Source organism: Ictalurus furcatus, chromosome 7 (assembly GCF_023375685.1).
Source record: "Ictalurus furcatus strain D&B chromosome 7, Billie_1.0, whole genome shotgun sequence".
NCBI lineage: Eukaryota > Metazoa > Chordata > Actinopteri > Siluriformes > Ictaluridae > Ictalurus > Ictalurus furcatus.
The window spans coordinates 10,041,524-10,064,512 of NC_071261.1; the positions used below are offsets into that span (position 1 = coordinate 10,041,524).

Consider the following 22,989-nt stretch of genomic DNA (forward strand, 5'->3'; position numbering starts at 1 on the left):
AAAGTAAAATCAGCCCTAATGTGTTGGTGGAATATTATAAGGAACATATATAGGGTATATATAGTTATATAGGAAAAGGAATAGAAAGCTAGGTATAGGAATATAAAGCTGTAAAAGATTATTTGACAAATTTTAATAATGGTCATGAAATTCTAAACTGAGGGAGGGGGTGGAATTTATTTTGTAGTTAATAGGGTCCCTGGCTTTAAAAAAACAAACAAACAAAACAAAATAAAAACTTGCGGACCACTGTCCTATACTCCAAGTAAAAAAAAAAAAAAAAAAAAAAAAAAAAAAAAAAAAAAAAAAAAAAAAAAAAACCCTCATTCTGAAAAAGAAGCAGCTGATTTTTGTTTGATTATTTCCAGAGATTCCTCTACTACTCAAGCCTTATTTTTATTTACTTGGAAAATTGAAAGCATCAGACCAGTTATCTTATCTCCTGCCCCATAACCTACAATTATTTATGTGCTCCATTATTGCGCATAGGCTGATTAACTGATTACTTTTAAATCCTAGTTTTAAAGCTATCTACATCCTTTTGGCCTGGAAATCTGAAGAAAAAACAAAAACAAAAAAACCCCACAACACCACAACTGTAGTGTAGAATAAAATATAGTATTTTTTTCTTATAAGTTTTTAAATTTGTGTTATATAAATAGTCTGGACATAAATTACTCTCCAGCTGAGCAATAAGCTATATTTAAAACCATAATCAATCACTCTAGTAGTTTGTATTTTCTTTACTGTTATGACTATGAGTCATGGATTGCCAGAAGTTGTTCCAGTGGTTAAATTTAGCGGTCAGGCAGCACGTGTAACTTTATAGCTAGTGTTAATCACCTTACTCTCCAATACCTTTAAATGAAAATGTATGTTAAAATACCCCCAAAATTTGTGTGATTCAGAAGAATTAAGTTTGCTATACAGTACAACATTGTGATTTATACTACAACCCTGCTTTTTGGTCTGTAACACTTTTTACATTAATGCGCTCGTTCGAATACATTATTGTTTCTATAGCAACAACTCATTCACAGGTATTATATGCTGGACACGCCATCTAACATAAGGTATAAGGTAACATACTTTGTATTCCCGCAGAAATAGTGTGACCTACATTTCCTCTGGAAACATGGGATAGATTCTCACACACACTCTCTCACACACACACACACACACACACACACACACACGGTGAGTGTTCTGATCTGATCGGAGCTCAGTTTTGTTAACGAGTGAATGCTTTAATCTGGAAAGTTTCAAACAAGATAAACTACATTCAGTGAGGCCTCTTTATGTTTGCCCATAAACATAAAAAAAGTTACATCACATTTCATTTCATTTGTTGTGTAGATTCTGTAAAGAGCTTGCATAAGCTATGATCACAATCCGTCTAGCCGAATTAACAGACCAACATTCCTCATTTCTCGGTTGGCAGGGCAGCTTATACAATATTAATATTTATACTATAACATTGTCCCAATTCTCGATTCTGATCAGTGTGTAGGTGTTTACTAATCTTTATATTAATAACGCATTTTAATGCCTATTAATAATGGTTTATACTATTGCGTTCGTTCTAATACATAATTTCTACATGTAATTGTTGATATGGTGAAGCTTGCCTTTTTTTTTTTTAACATAAAATGTTCACTTAGCATTTTTGGAAGGAGTCTCCAGTGTCAGCGCTTCGTAACTGGTCAGAGGTATAAACGTCAGGAGAGTAGTTACGAGAGAGAGGAAAAAGTTGTGATAGAATGACTGTTTATAACAGTTATAATGTAAATAATAACAGGAACTAACTTGTTTTGAGGACGTTCCATAACTTTTAAGGTAACCATAAATGTACAAAATATAATACCAATTTCTGCCCCAGAAGTCAGATGGTATGCTTAAGTCAGGCTAGATAATGATATGTAACTTGCTAGCTAGTACTCAGGACCTAGCTAGTCTGCTTGCTCTTCAATAGTATTCTCTTTACAAAGCATAGTTATGTTTTTTTTCTCTAAAGGTTTAGCAAACAAATTCTATTCTGTCACATAAAAATACCACACATACTAGATATTTATAGATCTATATGTGTAGGTCCAGGCTACTACTACTAATACTTAAACAATTCTTAGCCAATATAATGTATAACAACAAGGTTAGCATTTGCTGACTATATTCAAGAAGATGTTTTCCCCCCTTCATGGCTTACAGGCTTATTAAGACCGTACAATCACAAAGAGATTAAAAGAAAATAAAAAAACACAGCTTCAAGCCTACTAGAGTGGCTACATCAATGATATAACTATCATCATTATCATCATCATCATCATTAGGAGAATCATGATCATACCAGTGAGATGAGAAGTGACTACCTGAGGCGTCCCGATTCCGCCCGCATCGCCCGCGAGGACCGCTGCCCACCGCGCATGGCAACCTACATGTTAGCGTAGCGCCCTGCTAGCGGCCGCTACTACACACAGCACAGACAGCGTGTGAAGCCAGACTGTTTAGTAGCACACTGGTATGTAATGATTTTTGTCCTCCAGCCCTCAAAAGGTAGAAGAAGAAAACAAAAAAAGTAGGAAAGGAAAGCACAACCTAAACTTTGAGGACCTGATTATTTTGAACATTTAGGTTTTTTTTTCCTTTTCTTTTGGCCACACTGTTTATTAGCAAAAAGTGGCATGTACAGTGGTGCTTGAAAATTTGTGTAGAATATTCTATATTTGTGCACAAATATGACTTAAAACCATCAGATTTTCACACACGTCCTAAAAGTAGATAAAGAGAACCCAATTAAACAGACAGGATAAAAATATTATACTTGGTCATTTATTTCTTGAGGAAAATGATCCAAATGTTACATATCTGTGAGTGGCAAAATTATGTGAACCTTTGCTTTTAGTATCTGGTGTGACCCCCTGTGCAGCAATAACTGCAACTAAACGTTTGCGGTAACTGTTGATCAGTCCTGCACATCGACTTGGAGGAATTTTAGCCCGTTCCTCAGTACAGAACAGCTTCAACTTTGGGATGTTGGTGGGTTTCCTCACACGAACTGCTTGCTTCAGGTCCTTCCACAACATTTCTACTGGATTAAGGTCAGGAATTGGCCATTGACATTGCAAAACATTAACTTTATTCTTCTTCAACCATTCATTGGCAGAATGAAATGTGTGCTTAGGGTCATTATCTTGCTGCATATCCCAATTTCTCTAAAGATTCAGATCATGAAAATATGTCCTGATATTTTCCTTTGCAATTTGCTGGTATAATTCAGAATTCATTGTTCTATTAATGATGGCAAATCATTTTGGCCCAGATGCAGGAAAACAGGCACAACCCATGATACTACCACCACCATGTTTCACAGATGGGATACGGCTATTATGCTGGAATGGCGTGTTTTCCTTTCTCTAAACATAACGATTCTTATTTAAACCAGAAATTCTATTTTGGTCTCATCACTCAACAATACATTTTTCCAATAGCCTTCTGGCTTATTCACGTGAATTTCAGCAAACTGCAGATGGCCAGCATTGTTCGTTTTGGAGAGCAGTAGTTTTCTCCTTGCAACCTTGCCATGCACACCACTGTTGTTCAGATGGTGAACTCATGGACGTTAACATTAGCCAATGTGAGAGAGGCCTTTAGTCGCTTAGAAGTTACCCCAAGTTCCTTTGTGACCTCGCAAACTACTACACATCTTACTCTTGGAGTAATCTTTCTTGGTCTCCACTCCTGGGGAGACTAACAATGGTCTTGATTTTCCTCCATTTGTACACAATCTGTCTGACTGTGGATTGGTGGAGTCCAAACTCTTTAAAGATGGTTTTACAACCTTTTCCATCCTGATGAGCAACAGCAGCGCTTTCTCTGAGGTCCTCAAAATTCTCTATCTTTTGAAAATCTTGTTCATGCCATGATACACATGAAACATGTGATGTAAAGATTTTGATAGATCCCTGTTCTTTAAATAAAACAGGGCACTCACTTACACCTGATTGTCACCCCATTGATTGAAATCACCTGACTCTAATTTCACCTTCAAATTAAACTGCTAATCCTAGAGGTTCACATACTTTCGCCATTCACAGATATGTAATATTGGACCATTTTCCTCAATAAATAAATGACCTAGTATAATATTTTTGTCTCTTTTGCTTAATTGGGATCTCTTTATCTACTTTGAGGACTTCTGATGTTGTTTTAGGTCATATTTATGCAGATATCTAGAAAATTCTAGCACACTTTCAAGCACCACTCTATGTAGCAGCAGACTACATTAAAGTAAAGATTTCTGATAAATATCCTAGACATAAAGTAAATAAATACTAGCACTTCATTTCTGCTTCATATTTAACTAATTTGTTTGCTTTGTTTATTTTATTAGCAAAAGCTTATGTTGTGTATAAGCTTTCCAAATAAATACTAGCTAATTAGGCTAATTCCCACCCCAAACAAACACTATAAACAAATACTATCATAACGTTTCATGAAGGTAGTGCTGGCTCTTTGAGTTGACCAATCAGCACTTTCCATTTGGAGATGGAAATAAATATTTGGCTTCACAAGCTGTGCAACGTAAAGCTGACATTTTAAATGAAGTGTTGATCCTAAAAGTCTTCAATTGTGCTTTCGGGCTAAATTCTAGGTGCTAACAAATATCATGTTTGGAAAAAAAAAAATCTATCCAAAATATGGGCCATATTCCATAAACTAACTATTCCCTGTTCACTGAAACACTAAATAAAGATGCTAGCTGATCTCTACATCCATAATATTTATGCTACTAATCTACACTTTAAAAGATGTCCGTTTTCAAACACTGGTTAAATCCCAAGATACAAAGTGACTACTAAGAGGTCATTACCATATTAGTTCAAAATGTCACTCACAAAACCAAACAAGCAGTGCAAATACTTAGCATCTAAAATACGGGGAAAAAAAAGCAACTTAAAACTAGGACCACACATGTGATTCTTACCTGCAAGGCCGGCGGAGACCATGTGCACCTGCGTGGAGTCAGGCTCAAGTACGCCATTTAGCTTCTCTTTGGCCGTTGAGTAGGCTGCAAAGTAGATCGCTCTGTAGAGGAAGAGCCAGACGATGAAGATTCAACACAACTGAGATTCAAGTGCATTGAATGTAGCAGGCGTGTGTAATTGTACTTGGGTATCAACTTTGTTACATCAATCAGTGTTATCTTTAAATGTGTATATGATTTGTTGAGGAGTTAAAAAGGTGATGTGTGGCCCAAATGTATATTTTACCATAAGTACAAAACACATTAACAGCCAAAAACACAAAAGCACCTTTGGAAACATGGCAGCAAAACTGGCAAAGGAAACTGGGTTATTCAAAAAGTCACTGACAATATAAAATCTAGAATCATTTTTTGCTAGGATGAGGTTTTTCCGAATTTGCTCTTGTGGTTTTGACATGTTGTATTTTTAAATTTTGTTGCGTGTTTAAAAAAAAAAAAAAAATTTTTGCTGTTGTGTTTTCTGTTTTTCTTGTTGTGGTTTTCTGATTTGTTGTATTTTTTTTATTTTGCTGTTGCATTTTAAAAATATATATATTTTGCTGTTTTTTATTTTGTTGCTGTGCTTTTAGATTTTTTTCAATTGTGTTTTCCGATTCACAGTTGTGTGTTTGGTTTTGATTTTGCACTATGGGTATGCTGTTGTATTTTTTGTTTTACTGCAGTGTTTTCTTTGTTACGGTTTCTGATTTGCTGTTGGGTTTCTGAATTTGCTGTTTGGTTTTTGATGCAAAAAAACAAACAAACAAACAAACAAACAAACAAACAAAAACAAAAAAAAACCCCACAAAGACAAATTCGGAAACATGACCGTGAAACCACCTAAAGGAAACTGAATTACTACTCACTCTAAAGACAGACGTAACCTCATATAATATTTTCACGTTTCTGATTTGCTGTTGTTTTTTGGTTCTGCTGTTGCATTTTCCGACTTCCTGTTGAGTTTGGCTGATTCCCTTGGCTGATCGGTTTCCGAGTTTGCTGTGGCGTTTCTGATATGCTGTTGTATTTTTGGTTTGTTGTGTTCTGCACTTATCAGACATCACCGTATTCTCTTGGTTTAAGGTCACTGTATTTTCTGCACATATGCCCATGCACTTACAAGGCAGGAAAACTTAACTGCATTATACTCTAGTGAAACGAAGACACGAAAAACACCATCACTGTCATGGAGTATTTCAGTAACTGTGGAAAAAAGATACACCAGCTAGCCCACTGGATGAGTAAAAATTGTTAGCTAGCATAATGTAATGACACACGGTGGGATAGCTAACTATTTAAGTGCATTAAATATAGACTAAGGAAAACGAAAGAGTATATGACTGAACTGGAGGCCACTGCTCATGAGGAATGGACTAAGATTCCTCAGGAACGCTGCCAGAAGCTGGTGTCTGGCTACACATCTCGTAACAGCAAAAGGGTGCTCTACTAAGTACTAAAGATGCTTGCCATGAAGTGGTTGAATAATTGTGAAACTGGAGAAATCATTATAAGTTGAATTTTCAGTTGAATTTGGGGAAACCAATTGAAGCACTAGTTGTGTTGAAAGATTTCAATCGCTTTTGTTTTATTTGCTCACTGCAAACAGCTGAAAGTCTGTATATTTTGACAATAAACCTGATTTGCAATGGGGGTTGAATTTTGATTGCAACTGTATATCAAGTTTTATTATATGTCTACTGGCACAGCCTAATGTGTGAGTGGGTATGAATAAATGATGAAGCAATGAACGTTAGTGATTTCAAATCTTCTTTACTTCCCTTTAGTGCAAACAACAGGAACTAGCAAAACAAGAAACATACTGTATGTGGGACAAGAACATGGTCTTCCCTGACAAAAAAACCCCAACATATATAAATATATATACACACATACAGTATCTCACAAAAGTGAGTACACCCCTCACATTTTTGTAAATATTTGATTATATCTTTTCATGTGACAACACTGAAGAAATGACACTTTGCTACAGTGTAAAGTAGTGAGTGTACAGCTTGTATAACAGTGTAAATTTGCTGTCCCCTCAAAATAACTCAACACACAGCCATTAATGTCTAAACCGCTGGCAACAAAAGTGAGTACACCCCTAAGTGAAAATGTCCAAATTGGGCCCAAAGTGGCAATATTTTGTGTGGCCACCATTATTTTCCAGCACTGCCTTAACCCTCTTGGGCATGGAGTTCACCAGAGCTTCACAGATTGCCACTGGAGTCCTCTTCCACTCCTCCATGATGACATCAAAGAGCTGGTGCATGTTAGAGACCTTGTGCTCCTCCACCTTCCGTTTGAGGATGCCCCACAGATGCTCAATAGGGTTTAGTCCATCACCTTCACCCTCAGCTTCTACAGCAAGGAAGTGGTTGTCTTGGAGGTGTGTTTGGGGTCGTTATCATGCTGGAATACTGCTCTGCGGCCCAGTCTCCAAAAGGAGGGGATCATGCTCTGCTTCAGTATGTCACAGTACATCTTGGCTTTCATGGTTCCCTCAATGAACTGTAGCTGCCCAGTGCCGGCAGCACTCATGCAGCCCCAGACCATGACAGTCCCACCACCATGCTTGACTGTAGGCAAGACATACTTGCCTTTGTACTCCTCACCTGGTTGCCGCCACACATGCTTGACACCATCTGAACCAAATAAGTTTATCTGGGTCTCATCAGACCACAGATCATGGTTCCAGTAATCCATGTCCTTTGTCTGCTTGTCTTCAGCAAACTGTTTGCGGGCTTTCTTGTGCATCATCTTTAGAAGTGGCTTCCTTCTGGGACGACAGCCATGCAGACCAATTTGATGCAGTGTGCGGCATATGGTCTGAGCACTGACAGGCTGACCCCCCACCCCTTCAACCTCTGCAGTAATGCTGGCAGCTCTCATATGTCTATTTCCCAAAGACAACCTCTGGATATGACGCTGAGCACGTGCACTCAACTTCTTTGGTCGACCATGGCGAGGCCTGTTCTGAGTGGAACCTGTCCTGTTAAACCACTGTATGGTCTTGGCCACCGTGCTGCAGCTCACTGTCAGGGTCTTGGCAATCTTCTTATAGCCTAGGCCATCTTTATGTAGAGCAACAATTCTTTTTTTTCAGATTCTCAGAGAGTTCTTTGCCATGAGGTGCCATGTTGAACTTCCAGTGACCAGTATGAGGGAGTGTGAGAGCGATGACACCAAATTTAACACACCTGCTCCCCATTCACACCTGAGACCTTGTAATACTAACAAGTCACATGACACCAGGGAGGGAAAATGGCTAATTGGACCCAATTTGGACATTTTCACTTAGGGGTGTACTCACTTTTGTTGCCAGCGGTTTAGACATTAATGGCTGTGTGTTGAGTTATTTTGAGGGGACAGCAAATTTACACTGTTACACAAGCTGTTCACTCACTACTTTACATTGTAGCAAAGTGTCATTTCTTCAGTGCTGTCACATGAAAAGATATAATCAAATATTTACAAAAATGTGAGGGGTGTACTCGCTTTTGTGAGATACTGTACATACATACATATATATAATGTATCCCCGCTGTGGTGAGGAAAAGCAACAAACCAAAAGGCAGAAGATATATTTTTTTTTAATTTATACAAATTTTCCAATATCTGGTTGCTAGACAAATGCACAATAACGGCCTGAGAATGTGGACTCGTTCGTCTACAATAAATGAACAAACAAAGATTTAATCTCAGTCTCTGGGGTATAGCCTCAGTTAGATTCATTATACAATAACCGCTGTAGGCAAAACACCAGTTGATTAATCGACTTGCGCTAATAAAGTTAATTTTGAATTTGCATTGGTCCGAAAAAGGTCAAGTTCCAACAAGACGATTAACAAAACAATTTGTTTTGCTAACTGCATATAGTGCCCTCCACTAACTAGCAAAGAAGGCTGTGAAAAATTGTCTTTATTGTTTAACCTTTTGATTAGATTTTTTTTAAAAATGACAAACATACTCTGATAAACACACACACTATATATATATATATATATATATATATATATATATATATATATATATATATATATATATATATATATATATATATCTCTTTGGTAATTATATGTGTGCAACAATTACTGGCACCCCTATGAATTCATATCAAATATATTTAAAGTATATCTGCATTGATATTTGACATTATATTATTATATTTTTAGTACACCTGGGTGACTAGGAACAGGAAATTGTTCAACCCTAATGTCCTGTTTCACAGGGGTATAAATATGAGGCAACACATAGACCAAATTCCCTTAGTCATTCATAACAATAGGTAAGACCAAGGAATATAGCTGTGAAGTGCAGCAGAAGGTTGTTGAGCTTCAAAAAATGGGAAGTGGCTATAAGAAAATAGCACAAGCATTGAAAATGCCCATTTCCACCATCAGGGCAATAATTAAGAAGTTCCAGTCAATTGGAAATGTTATGACTCAACCTGGAATTGGAAGCGTGTCTATGTTGTCTCAACTCGCTGTGAAGAGGTGAGTCGAGTGGCCAAAAAATTGGGGTCAGAAAGTTTCCAAAACTACAATCCGAAGTCACCTACATCACCACAAGTTGTTTGGTAGGGATTCAAGAAAAAAAGCCTCTACTCTCATCCAAAAACAAACTCAACCGTCTTCAGTTTGCCAGACACTACTGGAACTTCAAATGGGATCGGGTTCTATGATCAGATAAAACTAAAATAGAGCCTTTTAGCAATAAACACCAGAGGTGGTTTTGGCACACACAGAGAAGTAGCCATATGGAAGAGTACCTCATGCCCATGGTTAAATATGGCGCTGGCTCTTTAATGTTTTAAGACTGTTTTTCTGCCAGAGGACTGGTGTGTGTGTGTGTGTGTGTGTGTGTGTGTGTGTGTGTGTGTATGTGTGTATATATATATATATATATATATACAGTGAGGGAAAAAAGTATTTGATCCCCTGCTGATTTTGTATGTTTACCCACTGACAAAGAAATGATCAGTCTATAACTTTAATGGTAGATTTATTTGAACAGTGAGAGACAGAATAACAACAAAAAAATCCAGAAAAACGCACATCAAAAATGTTATAAATTGATTTGCATTTTAATGAGGGAAATAAGTATTTGACCCCTCTGCAAAACATGACTTAGTACTTGGTTTAAAAACCCTTGTTGGCAATCACAGAGGTCAGACGTTTCTTGTAGTTGGCCACCAGGTTTGCACACATCTCAGGAGGGATTTTGTCCCACTCCTCTTTGCAGATCTTCTCCAAATCATTAAGGTTTCGAGGCTGACGTTTGGCAACTCGAACCTTCAGCTCTCTCCACAGATTTTCTATGGGATTAAGGTCTGAAGACTGCCTAGGTCACTCCAGGACCTTAATGTGCTTCTTCTTGAGCCACTCCTTTGTTGCCTTGGCCATGTGTTTTGGGTCATTGTCATGCTGGAATACCCATCCACGACCCATTTTCAATGCCCTGTCTGAGGGAAGGAGGTTTTCACCCAAGATTTGACGGTACAAGGCCCCCGTCCATCGTCCCTTTGATGCGGTGAAGTTGTCCTGTCCCCTTAGCAGAAAAAAACCCCCAAAGCATAATGTTTCCACCTCCATGTTTGACGGTGGGGATGGTGTTCCAGGGGTCATAGGCAGCATTCCTCCTCCTCCAAACACGGCGAGTTGAGTTGATGCCAAAGAGCTCCATTTTGGTCTCATCTGACCTCAACGCTTTCACCCAGTTGTCCTCAGGATCATTCAGATGTTCATTGGCAAACTTCAGACGGGCATGTATATGTGTTTTCTTGAGCAGCGGACCTTGCGCGCGCTGCAGGATTTCAGTCCTTCACGGCGTAGTGTTACCAATTGTTTTCTTGGTGACTATGGTCCCAGCTGCCTTGAGATCATTGACAAGATCGTCCCGTGTAGTTCTGGGCTGATTCCTCACTGTTCTCATGATCAATGCAACTCCACGAGGTGAGATCTTGCATGGAGCCCCAGGCCGAGGGAGATTGACAGTTCTTTTGTGCTTCTTCCATTTGCGAATAATCGCACCAACTGTCCCCTTCTCACCAAGCTGCTTTGCAATGGTCTTGTAGCCCATTCCAGACTTGTGTAGGTCTACAGTCTTGTCCCTGACATCCTTGGAGAGCTCTTTGGTCTTGGCCATGGTGGAGAGTTTGGAATATGACTGATTGATTGCTTCTGTGGACAGGTGTCTTTTATACAGGTAACAAACTGATATTAGGAGCACTCCCTTTAAGAGTGTGCTCCTAATCTCAGCTCGTTAACTGTATAAAAGACACCTGGGAGCCAGAAATCTTTCTGATTGAGAGGGGGTCAAATACTTTTTTCCCTCATTAAAATGCAAATTAATTTATAAAATTTTTGACATGCGTTTTTCTGGATTTTTTTGTTGTTATTCTGTCTCTCACTGTTCAAATACAACTACCATTAAAATTATAGACTGATCATTTCTTTGTCAGTGGGCAAACGTACAAAATCAGCAGGGGATCAAATACTTTTTTCCCTCACTGTATATATATATATATATAGCCATGGCAGCATGGCTATCCCACTCCCCTGACTTGAAATCCACAGAAAACCTGTGGGATGAACTGAAGAGGAGAGTCCACCAGCGTGGACCTTGAAATGTGAAGGATCTGGGGAGATTCTGTACGGAGGAATGGTCTGAGATCCCTTGCCATGTATTCTCCAACCCCATCATGTATTATAGGAGAAGACTCTCTGTTATCTTGGCAAAGAGAGGTAGCACAAAGTATTGACTAAAAGGGTGCCAATAATAGTTGCACACATATTTAATTTTTTTTTTTTTTTGGATAAACCTGTGTTGTGTTTACAATTGTTTGATATCCATGACAGCAGAGCATTTTTGTGAATTTTTTTAACAACAGATCAAAGGTTAAACAATAAAGACAATATTTTACAGCCTTTTTTTGTTCATATTTACCAAGGGCGCCAATATTAGTGCAGGGCAATGTACATACACTTACAGATAGATAGATAGATAATATTATATAAATATCTTCATATTATCCATATTTTATATATTATATATATTTATCCATCTTTAGTACCACATCAATAAATATTATCTTATTCTACTTTGGCAAAAAAAGACACACGCAACAGCGAGATCCAAATAACCGAGGGATCACAAACCAAAAGAAAAAAAGTTCAGCGTATTAATACAGCAAGCAACATAGAGCATTGTGTGCTAATGCTGGCATGATAACACAGTACTATTTGAATGCTACTGGCTGGAGGCCTATTGCCTAATAAAGCAACTGGCTAAGAATAAGTGCAGGATTTTGTGTGCATCTGTACTGTAGCAGACATTTTGCTGTCCTGCTAACTGTTATATCCCTGTGATTAATTTCCTCAGTAACTAATCAAAGGCAAAGAGAAAGCAGCATACAAATGAACAGAAATCTAATAAGAAAAACGTCGTACCTGGACGGAGCCACTCCCACCAGGTTAGGTCCGAGGCCACGAAAGAGTGAACGAGGACCTTCTCTCTCCAAAATCAATCTAAGAAGAAAAAAAAAGGGAGGTTAACATTGATGGATGCTAGAAATCAAAGGCATGTTCAATGCTACACTATTCATTCATTTATGTTGACATTATTCTGGTTAAAAAAAAAGAAAAAAAAAATTCACCATTTTTTCCATAGATCACATTACTTCCAACATACAGTAAATCAAGGCATGGAATTTTAAAGAATTCTCCGTACCCAAAACAATTTTGATTCATCATTATCCATACCGATGTCCTAGTAAAGTGTGGCCACTCAGCGGCCATCTTGGCTACACGACCCATCAGTTATTTTCAGTCATATAAGACCAGGTTCATATCTACTTGAATGGACAGACACATTTACCAGAAATGGAATTTTTACACTCAGATTTAAAATGGACCTTGAAGATTGGAAAAAGTCCAGGTGATACTTTTTTTTTTCCTTTTGGTCCCGTTTCGGTGAACGTGTGCCTACTGTAGTTTCAGATTCATGTTCCTGGCTGACAGGAGTAGAACCAAACAGGCTCTTCAGCCTCCAGGTCTGACATAGGGTGTGTTCCGAGATGCTTTTCTGCTCATAACAGCTGTAAAGAACGGTTATTTGGAGTTAGCCTTACTGTCAGCTTGAACCAGTGAACCTCTGAAAAAGACGTTTCTGGCTGCGGAACTACCGCTCACTGGATGTTTTTCCACAACAGAGACTGCTGTCCGTGAAAATACCTTGTAGCATATGAGCCCACTTGCTCTGCATTTTTGTACCCCCTTTACATTACGTGTAAACTCACCTATGTCCATAGTAATATAGGAATAACAGCATTAACTTGATTTTCTTCCACAATTGGAAAATTTGGCATTAAAGAACGACCACAAATGATGATAAGGATTATTATAACAGCATGACAGCGATAATGATGATAATAATAAGACACATGGGTGACTCCTATAAAGAACTCTTCAAGGTAGAGAGTCACCGATGTATCGGCCAATAATCGGTATCGGCCGATAAAGGCAATTGTTCACACTGTCGGCCACTGGCCGATAGTTTAAAAACATCTGATGATAAGGGCCGATTATATCCTGTCAATCAAAAGAGGGTGGGAAAACACATCAAATTCGTGCTGTCTGTAAAGATGATGTCTCTTGTGTGGAACAATGGCAAAACTGCAGTTTGTAAGCTCTGTAATCTCTGCACTGATCAAAGTTTACACTGGACACTGCAGCAGTAAAACGGGAGTTTCGTGTCAAGTCTAATTTGTTTTGTTTTTTCCGCGCTGCTCAAGCTGAATTAAAGCGCCAGTGCAATGATGAAAGATTTAAATGAAGATGAGTTGACAAAAAAGTATATATTGCACAGAAAAACATATTTGTAGAGTAGTATATTTCATGTCCAGTTAATGCTAATATATAAAAAAGTTGATATTATATATTACCAGTTTGATGTTCACTGATGAAGTAGAAATGCTTTTGTTTGTGGTGAGTGAATGTGAGACCAACAGGAGGTGTTTCAGAATTCAGTCAATGTTAATATGAATTAATAACATTCAATAAGTTAAGAAATCTTACTTTAATCTTCAGAATTGAGTTCATGTGTTAATGTCAATTTGAGTAAAGTGTTTTCTGTTTATGACACCAGTTACTGAACTGAAGAGAATAAAGTTTTTATTTGCATTTCTTTCAGAATTGTGGAATTAATTATTATTAATTTAAAAGAAGGCATAAAAGGCAGAACTATCGGTATCGGCCGATATCACTCTGAATAATTGGTTATTGGTATCGGCTGAGAAATTTTGTATCGGTGCATCTCTACTTCAAGGTTTGCTTTTTTTTTTTTTTTTTAGGTGTGAAAATTGCTGACTGCCAATGAAGGATGTGGTTAAATAAATAAATAAATAAATAAATAAATAAAATAATATTGCCAATATACAACTGTCCTAGTTGTACTTATCGCATTTATCTCTGCAAATTTAACAATATGGCTATACCATCTTTACTCAGCAGAATATAAAAGCTTTTGATCCAGCACATCCTAATTATTCTGCATAGGACATTTAATTGTGTTCCCAGTTGGACATACTAAATCTAGGTTGGGAAATTATGTCATGTCTGTGTGGAATGTAGACTAAATAATGCCAATGTTTTTGCTATTTTGATGCACTATCCTCTAAAGAAAGAAGAAAACAAACACCACCACAGTTTGAAGGATACTAAAAGAGTTTGCTGGTGAACCACACCAGCACTGACTCTGGCACTAGGCCCAACCCTGCAAGGTTAAAAAAGCAGTAGAATAACCCAACCATAACATGACTCCTCAGTTCTCCTTGTCCTCTTTCACTTTCTCAAACAGAAACATCTGAAGGTCTTACACACTTGCAGCCAGTAACAATGTATAAAAGGGAGTGTATATTCTTTCCTCCCGCTGTTCTTAAGGTTCTGATAAGCTACTGATAATTGATGAATGTTCAAGGGTTTCAGAACATTGTTTCAGGTGCTTCTCGGACATGCTCGTGGAGCATCAAGAGCCTCGCAGAAACTTCACATGCATCTGTAAGGAATTATGCAATGACCTACTTTTCGTTTTATTGCGTTTCTTTTTTTCCCCGTAATACGATGGGTTTGGTATTTCTACATTCCTTCGCAGAGGCTGAAAACGGCATGTCGGTTTGCCAACGCGGAAATCCCCTACCAGCGAGAGAGAAAGAGCGGAGTAGGAGTGCGAATGAAAACATTCAGTCCTTGACCAATGGCTATTGCTCATTTTGGGAAGAAAAAAAAAAAAAAAAAAAAAACACGTAGAAAACTACAGGCATAAATTTGCGTAGTTTTCAGTCCCAGCTTGTGAATTAGGGCTGTGACTGAGTTTCTGTGTGGCACGGCTGCAACGTAGTGATGAAAATGAAATGCAATGCAACAAGAATTACATTCAATTCTGACAAAAATTTAGGTGACTGATCGTCACTAAAGAAGCTGAGCGATGCAATGAAAGTTGTCGGGGTGGTACGTTTTCTTCATGTCACTAATGAACAGTCTGTATTTCGCTCTGGCGTAAAACGATATCCAGAAGAAATGGGTTATCATGGCATGACTGGTAACCCAGGTAATACTGCATGCCATTAATACTTGTGGATATTAAATTGGCGATGGATGGTGTCTGAGCGCGAATCCGAGTATCGCCACAGCCATGGCTGGGAGTCCAAGAGAGCAAAGTTGGCTTTGCTCTCTGGGTGGAAGGGATGGCGTATACTGTATATAGCTAGTAGCAAATAGAATGGGTTTTTAGAAATGTAAATAAATAAATAAGACCTGCGATGACACCTTGGATGGTACTTTTGATGCTTTGCCTCCTATTATGCTGGACACCTGCTGGCAATGGCAGTTATGACACAGCTATGGCTGGCATTTAGCTGCCGGGGAACAGTGGCAAAGGGCACGGAGAACATCCTGTCCAATTACTCTGTATAGCAGTGTGGTACAAAAACAACTCATCTGTCACAACGCATCTGTTTTTAGGGTGTTCAAACGTACAGGTTGTTCTGTGTGTAAAAGCAACATTGTGAGGAAAAGCTCACTATTGTGTTTTATATTTGGTTAATGGGTACATTTAACAGATTTATATTTCACTGTTCTGGTGAAAGATTTAAAGAATTTGTAGTCTGGATTTGGGTTGGAGGGAAGAGCTCTGTGATTGGACAGTGCTTGCATTTCAGTGTGGCACGTCTGCAACACAGTGATGAACGGGAAATGCAATGTAACGAATTTAATGAATTGCATCCACTTCTGACACAAAGTCAGCATTTAATTCTTTAAAAAGCTATACCATTCTGATTGTTCAACCAATGGATGAGCAATGAAATAAAGGCTTTGAGAATGAAAACTAAATTTATAGTGCATTTTGTGAAAAGGAAAGAGCGGCTATGACTTGCTCGTTGGTGTTGCCCAAGTGGTGCGTAAGTTTCGGATGCGTTACTTACTTAAGGCAGTGCAGGGGTCCGGGAGGCGACATACGGGCGACGCTGGCCCCGTTCACGGAGCTCAGCTGCACCTCAGAGATGTAGAGCGTCACCGAGGAAGACTGCAGCCTCGTCTTTACAACCTCCAGTGGACACGTCAAGATGGCGCCGACTGTGCCCCCACAGCTGGACAGAAAGATAACAAGAGTGGAAATTCAACAGACTGACACTGGCGACTCCTTCCATTATACGTTGCTCAATCTGTTCATATTCTCTACAGAAACAATACCACTATGAGTGCGTTAACGTTAACCTACAATCCGTCAGAGCCACTTCAAGACTTCGGCAGGCTTTTTTCCATAACGCATTTCCTACTGGATGTCAATACACAAATATATATGTTGTATAAGTAGGCAAAATGTCTTGGTACCCGTTTCTCAAGTAATGGGCAGGCACATTATAGTCATGGCCTTGTTTCATTCAGGAAATAGGTCATGAATCAGGTGCATCAAGTTCATGGCGAGGATTATATGGCCTACACATGCATGGCGTGTGCAGGTACAAAGGTTGGCGAAAACAGCGCTACAACAAACAGGTGTACTGAATGCGGGGCCCAAGCAAACCTCAGTGCACATTTCATACTCGCAGACCTCCTTAAAAATATGAGATTTTTAGGCGCTGGAAAGAAAACTCATCCTTAACAGGAAAACTAAGGATAAATCACGACTATGATTGAAAAACAATCCTTGTAAAGCCTGAAGTGGAGTATTTTATTATTATTATTATTAATATTAGATTGCGTGACACATCTGCTGTACAAGCACAAGATACTGATAACTTATTAGGAGAGCGTTAATACAAAACCTGTGATCTGAGTTATGGCCAAAACTACTGTCAGAGCTGCTGTTCTAGAAAATTAGGAAATCAACATCTTCTGACCAATCAGAGTTGAGAATTCCAGAGTATGTCATTGATTGAGAATTCATTTTGGGTAAATCTTTGACCACTTTTTTTTTTTTAAATAATCAAAAAGCTATATTTCACAATGTGAAAAGGCTACCAAGAGACCTACAACGACATTAAAGGAGCTGCAGGATTATCTGTCAAGTACTGGTCATTTCCTGCATGTGGTCTGATAAGCCCACATGGTAGATAAGGTAGAACTTTTTGGGCATAATTCTAAAAAAGTTTGTTTTGACGCAGAAACAAGACAACTTAGCACCCAGAGTGAAGCGTGGTGGTGGCAGCGTCATGCTATAGAGCTACTTCTTTTCAGCTGGTACTTGGGGTCTAGTCAAGATAGAGGAAATCACGGATAGGTCCACAATTAATAGAAATCTATTTTTGGCACACAACCTGCAGGTCTCTGTTAGACAGCTGAAGATGGCGTAAAAGGTCACCACAATAACGACCCAAACCACAAAGCCAAGTCAATAAAGGAATGGCTTCAGAAGAAGAGGAACGGCCCAGTCAGAGCCCAGGTCTAAATCTTATTAAAAACCCATGGAAGTACTTGAAGAGGAGATCTCATCACGATTCGAAGCATTTTTGCAAGGACGAGTGGGATAAAAATCACCAAATCAAGACGTTCTAAGTCGGTAGATTCTTACCCAAAAAGACGGAGCGCTGGATCACAAGCTGAAGGTGCTTTAACAAAATATTAGTCATGATCAGTTCACACACAGGCTTGTTTATTGACATTTTTTTTACATAACAAATGAACAGCATGCTGTTCTATCTTGAACCTAGTGAGAAAAGTTTGCGTGGTGATTACAACAGCACAACAGCCTGTGAAGTGCCGTGCCTCTTAGCGAGACCAATTTTGCTCCGCCTTTCATAGGCCGACCCACATTACTGTGACCTTCGGCCTACTTTCCTCCTGCATGTCAACGCTAGAGCTTACTCGCTCGCTCGCTGACGGCTGTGTGTGGAAACATGATACACACACACAAGTATACACACAAGCGTGGGGGGTACAAAACAAAGCTGCAGAAAAATAAAAAAAGTCTGCAAGGAGCAAGTTAGAGCTCAACTTACTGCACTTTCTCCTCTAGAGAAAACGATTTCATTAAAAGGAGCGCACGCGAAAAGCCAAGCGTCCGCCATTCAGTGCTCGAAGGGAAGGAAAATAACCACGTATGAATCGGAAACAAACAATCTTGCTCGAAAACTCCGTCTTGCAGGAAGATAAACAATGAAGAATTACAGCCACTGAGACACGTGCATTAACATTTATTTGACTTTTAGCTTAACCATTCACCTCAAAATCATTTCCAGTGTGTTACCCATTTACTGTGACAGGAATGTAGACGTGGCCAAAGAGTGCATCTCGGTTTGCAACTTGCATTAGGTTACATTTTTAATACAACTCTTGAAGGAGTTGAGACTAAAATCCTCCTGGAGGACTGGAGTCCAGTAAACTTGAACCATTCCCCTACCCTATCACACCAACAATAGGGTTGTTACGGTTAGTCGTGGTGTATGATCACATGGTTACCACACTGTTAACCTATTCATTTACACCAATCTAGTTCCTTACTCCAAGGGTTCTCATTCCTTTTGTGTCAGGATGGACGTTCTCAAATATCTAGCTTGGACGTCACAACCTGCTTCCTTTCGCCCTAAACCGTACTACGACGATCTCCATTTCCCTGTGTGGTGGACTTGGACTGCCCTGAAAACCCTTAGGCTGTGTTTAATCCGCTACTGTTCTAAACACGTTGCTCCTTCTGCTGCCACTCCTAGCACGGTCCTAACTTTATCCTACACGACTGCTACAAAATACACTGATGAACATTGTGTTGCTGACCACAACTAAACCACACAATCTATTTTTGACTAAGCAGCACGAAAGATTGTCGTGCTAGTTCAATTTGATGCTCAGAGTGTCAACTTTCCTCACAGCCAAGCTCTCTTTTGGCTTATAACAACTGACGGTGTAAGAGATCTTACGGAAACGCTGTTTTCATACAGAACAGTTAAAGGGATTTGTTTCCTTTTGGTTTGTTGTATACACAAGGAGGTGAAAAGAGACTTTCTGATGTACAAGCTGCAATAATGTTTTCGTTTAAATTGTTTATCTTGCCTAACAAATCAGGTAAGTTAAATCCTTAAGGGAATTACCAAAAGATTGAACCCTTTACAGGGTCTGTGCGACTTTTCATGGTGATATTTGCAAATTGCTTTTGGGAGACCTGAGTCTTGCTCCTCAGAGACCAAACCAAAAGGGCAGCCTGTTCTCGCCAGTGGCATCCTTGAAAGATCACAGATTTCAGCTTTAGGGGTTTCGCATAGTTTATTGAATTTAGGGTCAGCGAGTCCTTAGAAAACTCCGATAGCCGCCTGACAAGCTGTGCATGTGCGGTGAAGGTCAAAAAGATCTCCATGCTGTTTGTGTTAAGAATAAAACACTTTAAGGAGTACTGTTATAAGCAAATAATCAACAACAGGGTGCTGTGATGAAGCGGATATTCCTGTGACCTCCCTGAAGTTGATTATTTTTTCTATAAAACAGTGCATTCTTAAGTATATTATTTCTCTAATAATTAGGGGGCCAAGCATCAAAAATGCATAGCCACCTTATTTTGGAATGTACGTTTCTTCTTATTATTATTACTTTTGATTTTGCTGTGACAGAAATAATGGGAAAAAAATTACGCAGCGCAAATTGAACCTAAACACTAAACTTCGCTCCATGCCCACACACACTTACTCGGATTACATATATAACGTAAATATAAACTGGGACTGTCTACAGAGTGTCTTGGTTTTAAGATCCGTATAAACAGTTCATTCACAACCATTTGTTTTGCTAATAATCTTCGCAGGTAAACATCACCAATGTCGGTGATGTCGTTTTGTCCCTATTATCAGTTAACATAGTTGTTCAGCTCAGGATCAAAATCACCCTTCGCAATAAAGTCAAAGCCCTCTTATAGGATTGACAGACAGGGTCAAAATAGCCATGTGGAAGTGAGGGGCGTTGTCCTGTCAATTATCTCTCCTCTGATTGGCTGACATAAACGAACGCCATTACACGAATAACAGTCCACCTAATTTGCATATTAGCATCCTATAATTGCGGGTTATTTAATTAATTTGTTTATTTATTAATATTTCTTTTAAAAAAAAATCTTTCTATGACATTATTTTCCCTTTTTTTTTAAAAAAAAATAGTTTTGACAAATAACCTATTTTATTTATTTATTTATTTATTTATTTTTGAATGTACAAATACAAAGTCACGCGAACGCTTCCTTGTATCGATATTTTCATTGACTTTCTAGAAACTTCTAGTCACGGCCCATCACGCATACTGTTGCACTACATAGTATGCTAAACAGACCATAGCAGCACGATAACACAAGCGGCCTATTTAGTGCTGTGTGTGGGATTTGGAACGTAGCCAAATCTGCCCGCTCTATATTATAGAAGACGAACGTTTTCAATGTTGATGAGAGTGTAAATAACAGGCAACGTTAATGCTATATCTGTGCAACTGAATGAAACTAATGCTAACGCTTGTTACGATATATAACACGTATTTTAAATAGATTTACTTATATGTATATTTAAATAGTTAGGGATAAATATAAACAGCGGTTGCTATTGATGTTATTAGCATAGGTTATAACAACTAGCTAGCTGTCTCGGCTAGCTTCTTAGCCCAGGCCTGGATGGAGGATTCGGCACCGAGGTGTGTCGTGATCAGAAATGAATTAAAGAGCAACTAAACACGTATTATGCTAGCTAACTAGCACAATACTATCAGTAATCAGCGACTCACCCTCCAGCAAACAGATGAACCAGTGTGTCCCTCTGACTCATCCTTTAGCATTCTCTTTTCTTCGCCTTCACTCGGGTTAAACTGCAAGCTCGGTGATCAGGTGAATGACACCCACACCCACCCAAAAAGCCTATTTAAAAAAATATATATATTTTTTTTTCCTGCTCCAGGCATGCAAGGCAAAAACAATTCTGCAAATGCACTTTCAGCCCAAATGCTCGTCTGAAAGGATCAATAGCAACTATAAGATTAGAATTAGACAGTGTATAGGCTGTTTTGGGGGGCAAATAAAGCTTCTTAAGAACCAGAATGCTGCTTATTAATTAGAAAATGTACTGTACTCCGTGGCATTTCTGTTCATTTGACATGAGTGTCACAGCATCTCGTCCCCCAAAAGCCGCCGCGCCGCAGCTGCCGAGCGAAATGGGACGGACAGCCGAGTCTGTATTTACAGTCGAATCAGAAGCCGCGACAACAGACGCCGCGATTGGTCGAGTCCGCTGAGTGACGTCACGTCGTCTCCGCCTCCCTTATCATGCACCCTTCACGTGATCGCGTCATTGATGAATTGAGAGGAGGCTGCATGATTGTGATTGTCCAAAGTCTGTTTAAACCAAACATCTCAGGTCTTAGTTAGAGTAATTACATATTACTTCATGTAACTTTCTTTTTTGATAGGATTTCTCTGGAATTTTCCTAAATTGTTCGTCTCAGATACACCCTCGAATTGAATATTTAATACAGAACATCTCGTAAAAAATCTCAAGTTCTTTCTGCATAGTAAATATTGAATGACTGAGTGAGTGTACAACTTGAGTCACTGTCTTGAGCTGCTAACTAGCTGTCTAATGGTTTCTAAGACCTAGTATAACTTTGTATTCATAGGCATGACTGGTAACCCTAAATTACACTGGCCAAGAAACCTTGTGTGTCATAGTCTAAAATGTAACTGATATGAAAACAGAAGCATTTAGCAGCTGATGTGGTTATCTATCTATCTATCTATCTATCTATCTATCTACCATTACTAAGCATTGATAGAGCATTATACATCCCATAGCCAGTCAACAGACTCGCATACATCCAATAGATGGTCGATAAAGTCGTATACGTGCCGTAGACCGTTAATACACCCAAATATTGTATTGCGTACCATAAACAGTCACCAGAGCCATGTACATCACATAGACAGTCAGTAGAGCCATATGCATCCCAGTGAAAAGAGCCACATACATCCCATAGACAGTCAATAGTGCTATATACATCCCACAGACTATTGATAGAGCTCTACACATACCATAGACAAGTCAACAGAGCCATATAAATCCCATAAAGTCACCAGATCCACATTCATCCTACAGTCTATTGATAGAGCTCTACACATTCCATAGACAGTCAGCAGAGCCATATTCATCCCACAGATGATCAACAGAGCTGTATACATGCCATAGACAGTCAACAGAGCCATATAAATTCTACGTATATGCCTCATACGGCCAACAGAGCCATGCCCATGCCAGAGGTGGTTGATAGAGCAGTACACATTCCATGATTGTTGATAGAATTGTACACATGCCATAGACAGTCAATAGAGCTGTATACATCCCATAGGCCACTGGTAGAGCAATACACATCCTATAAACAGTTAGAGCCTCATTCATCATCATAAAGCCATTTACATCCCATACACAGTTGACAGAACAGTATACGTACCATATATGT

General features: G+C 38.9%; 1 protein-coding gene across 1 annotated transcript in view; it reads right to left on the reverse strand.

Annotated features, from left to right (window-relative positions):
• slc25a36a (solute carrier family 25 member 36a) overlaps window positions 1-21,711 on the reverse strand; it is a 28,489-nt gene extending 6,778 nt beyond the window's left edge. The window contains exons 1-5 of the mRNA XM_053628302.1: window positions 21,609-21,711; window positions 21,268-21,397; window positions 16,503-16,667; window positions 12,472-12,549; window positions 4,982-5,082 (exon numbers count right to left, since the gene is read on the reverse strand). Of these exons, the coding sequence (XP_053484277.1) occupies window positions 4,982-5,082; window positions 12,472-12,549; window positions 16,503-16,667; window positions 21,268-21,308 (385 nt within the window). The 5' untranslated portion in view covers window positions 21,309-21,397; window positions 21,609-21,711. The remainder of the gene's footprint in view (window positions 1-4,981; window positions 5,083-12,471; window positions 12,550-16,502; window positions 16,668-21,267; window positions 21,398-21,608) is intronic.
• Window positions 21,712-22,989: the final 1,278 nt, after the last annotated feature.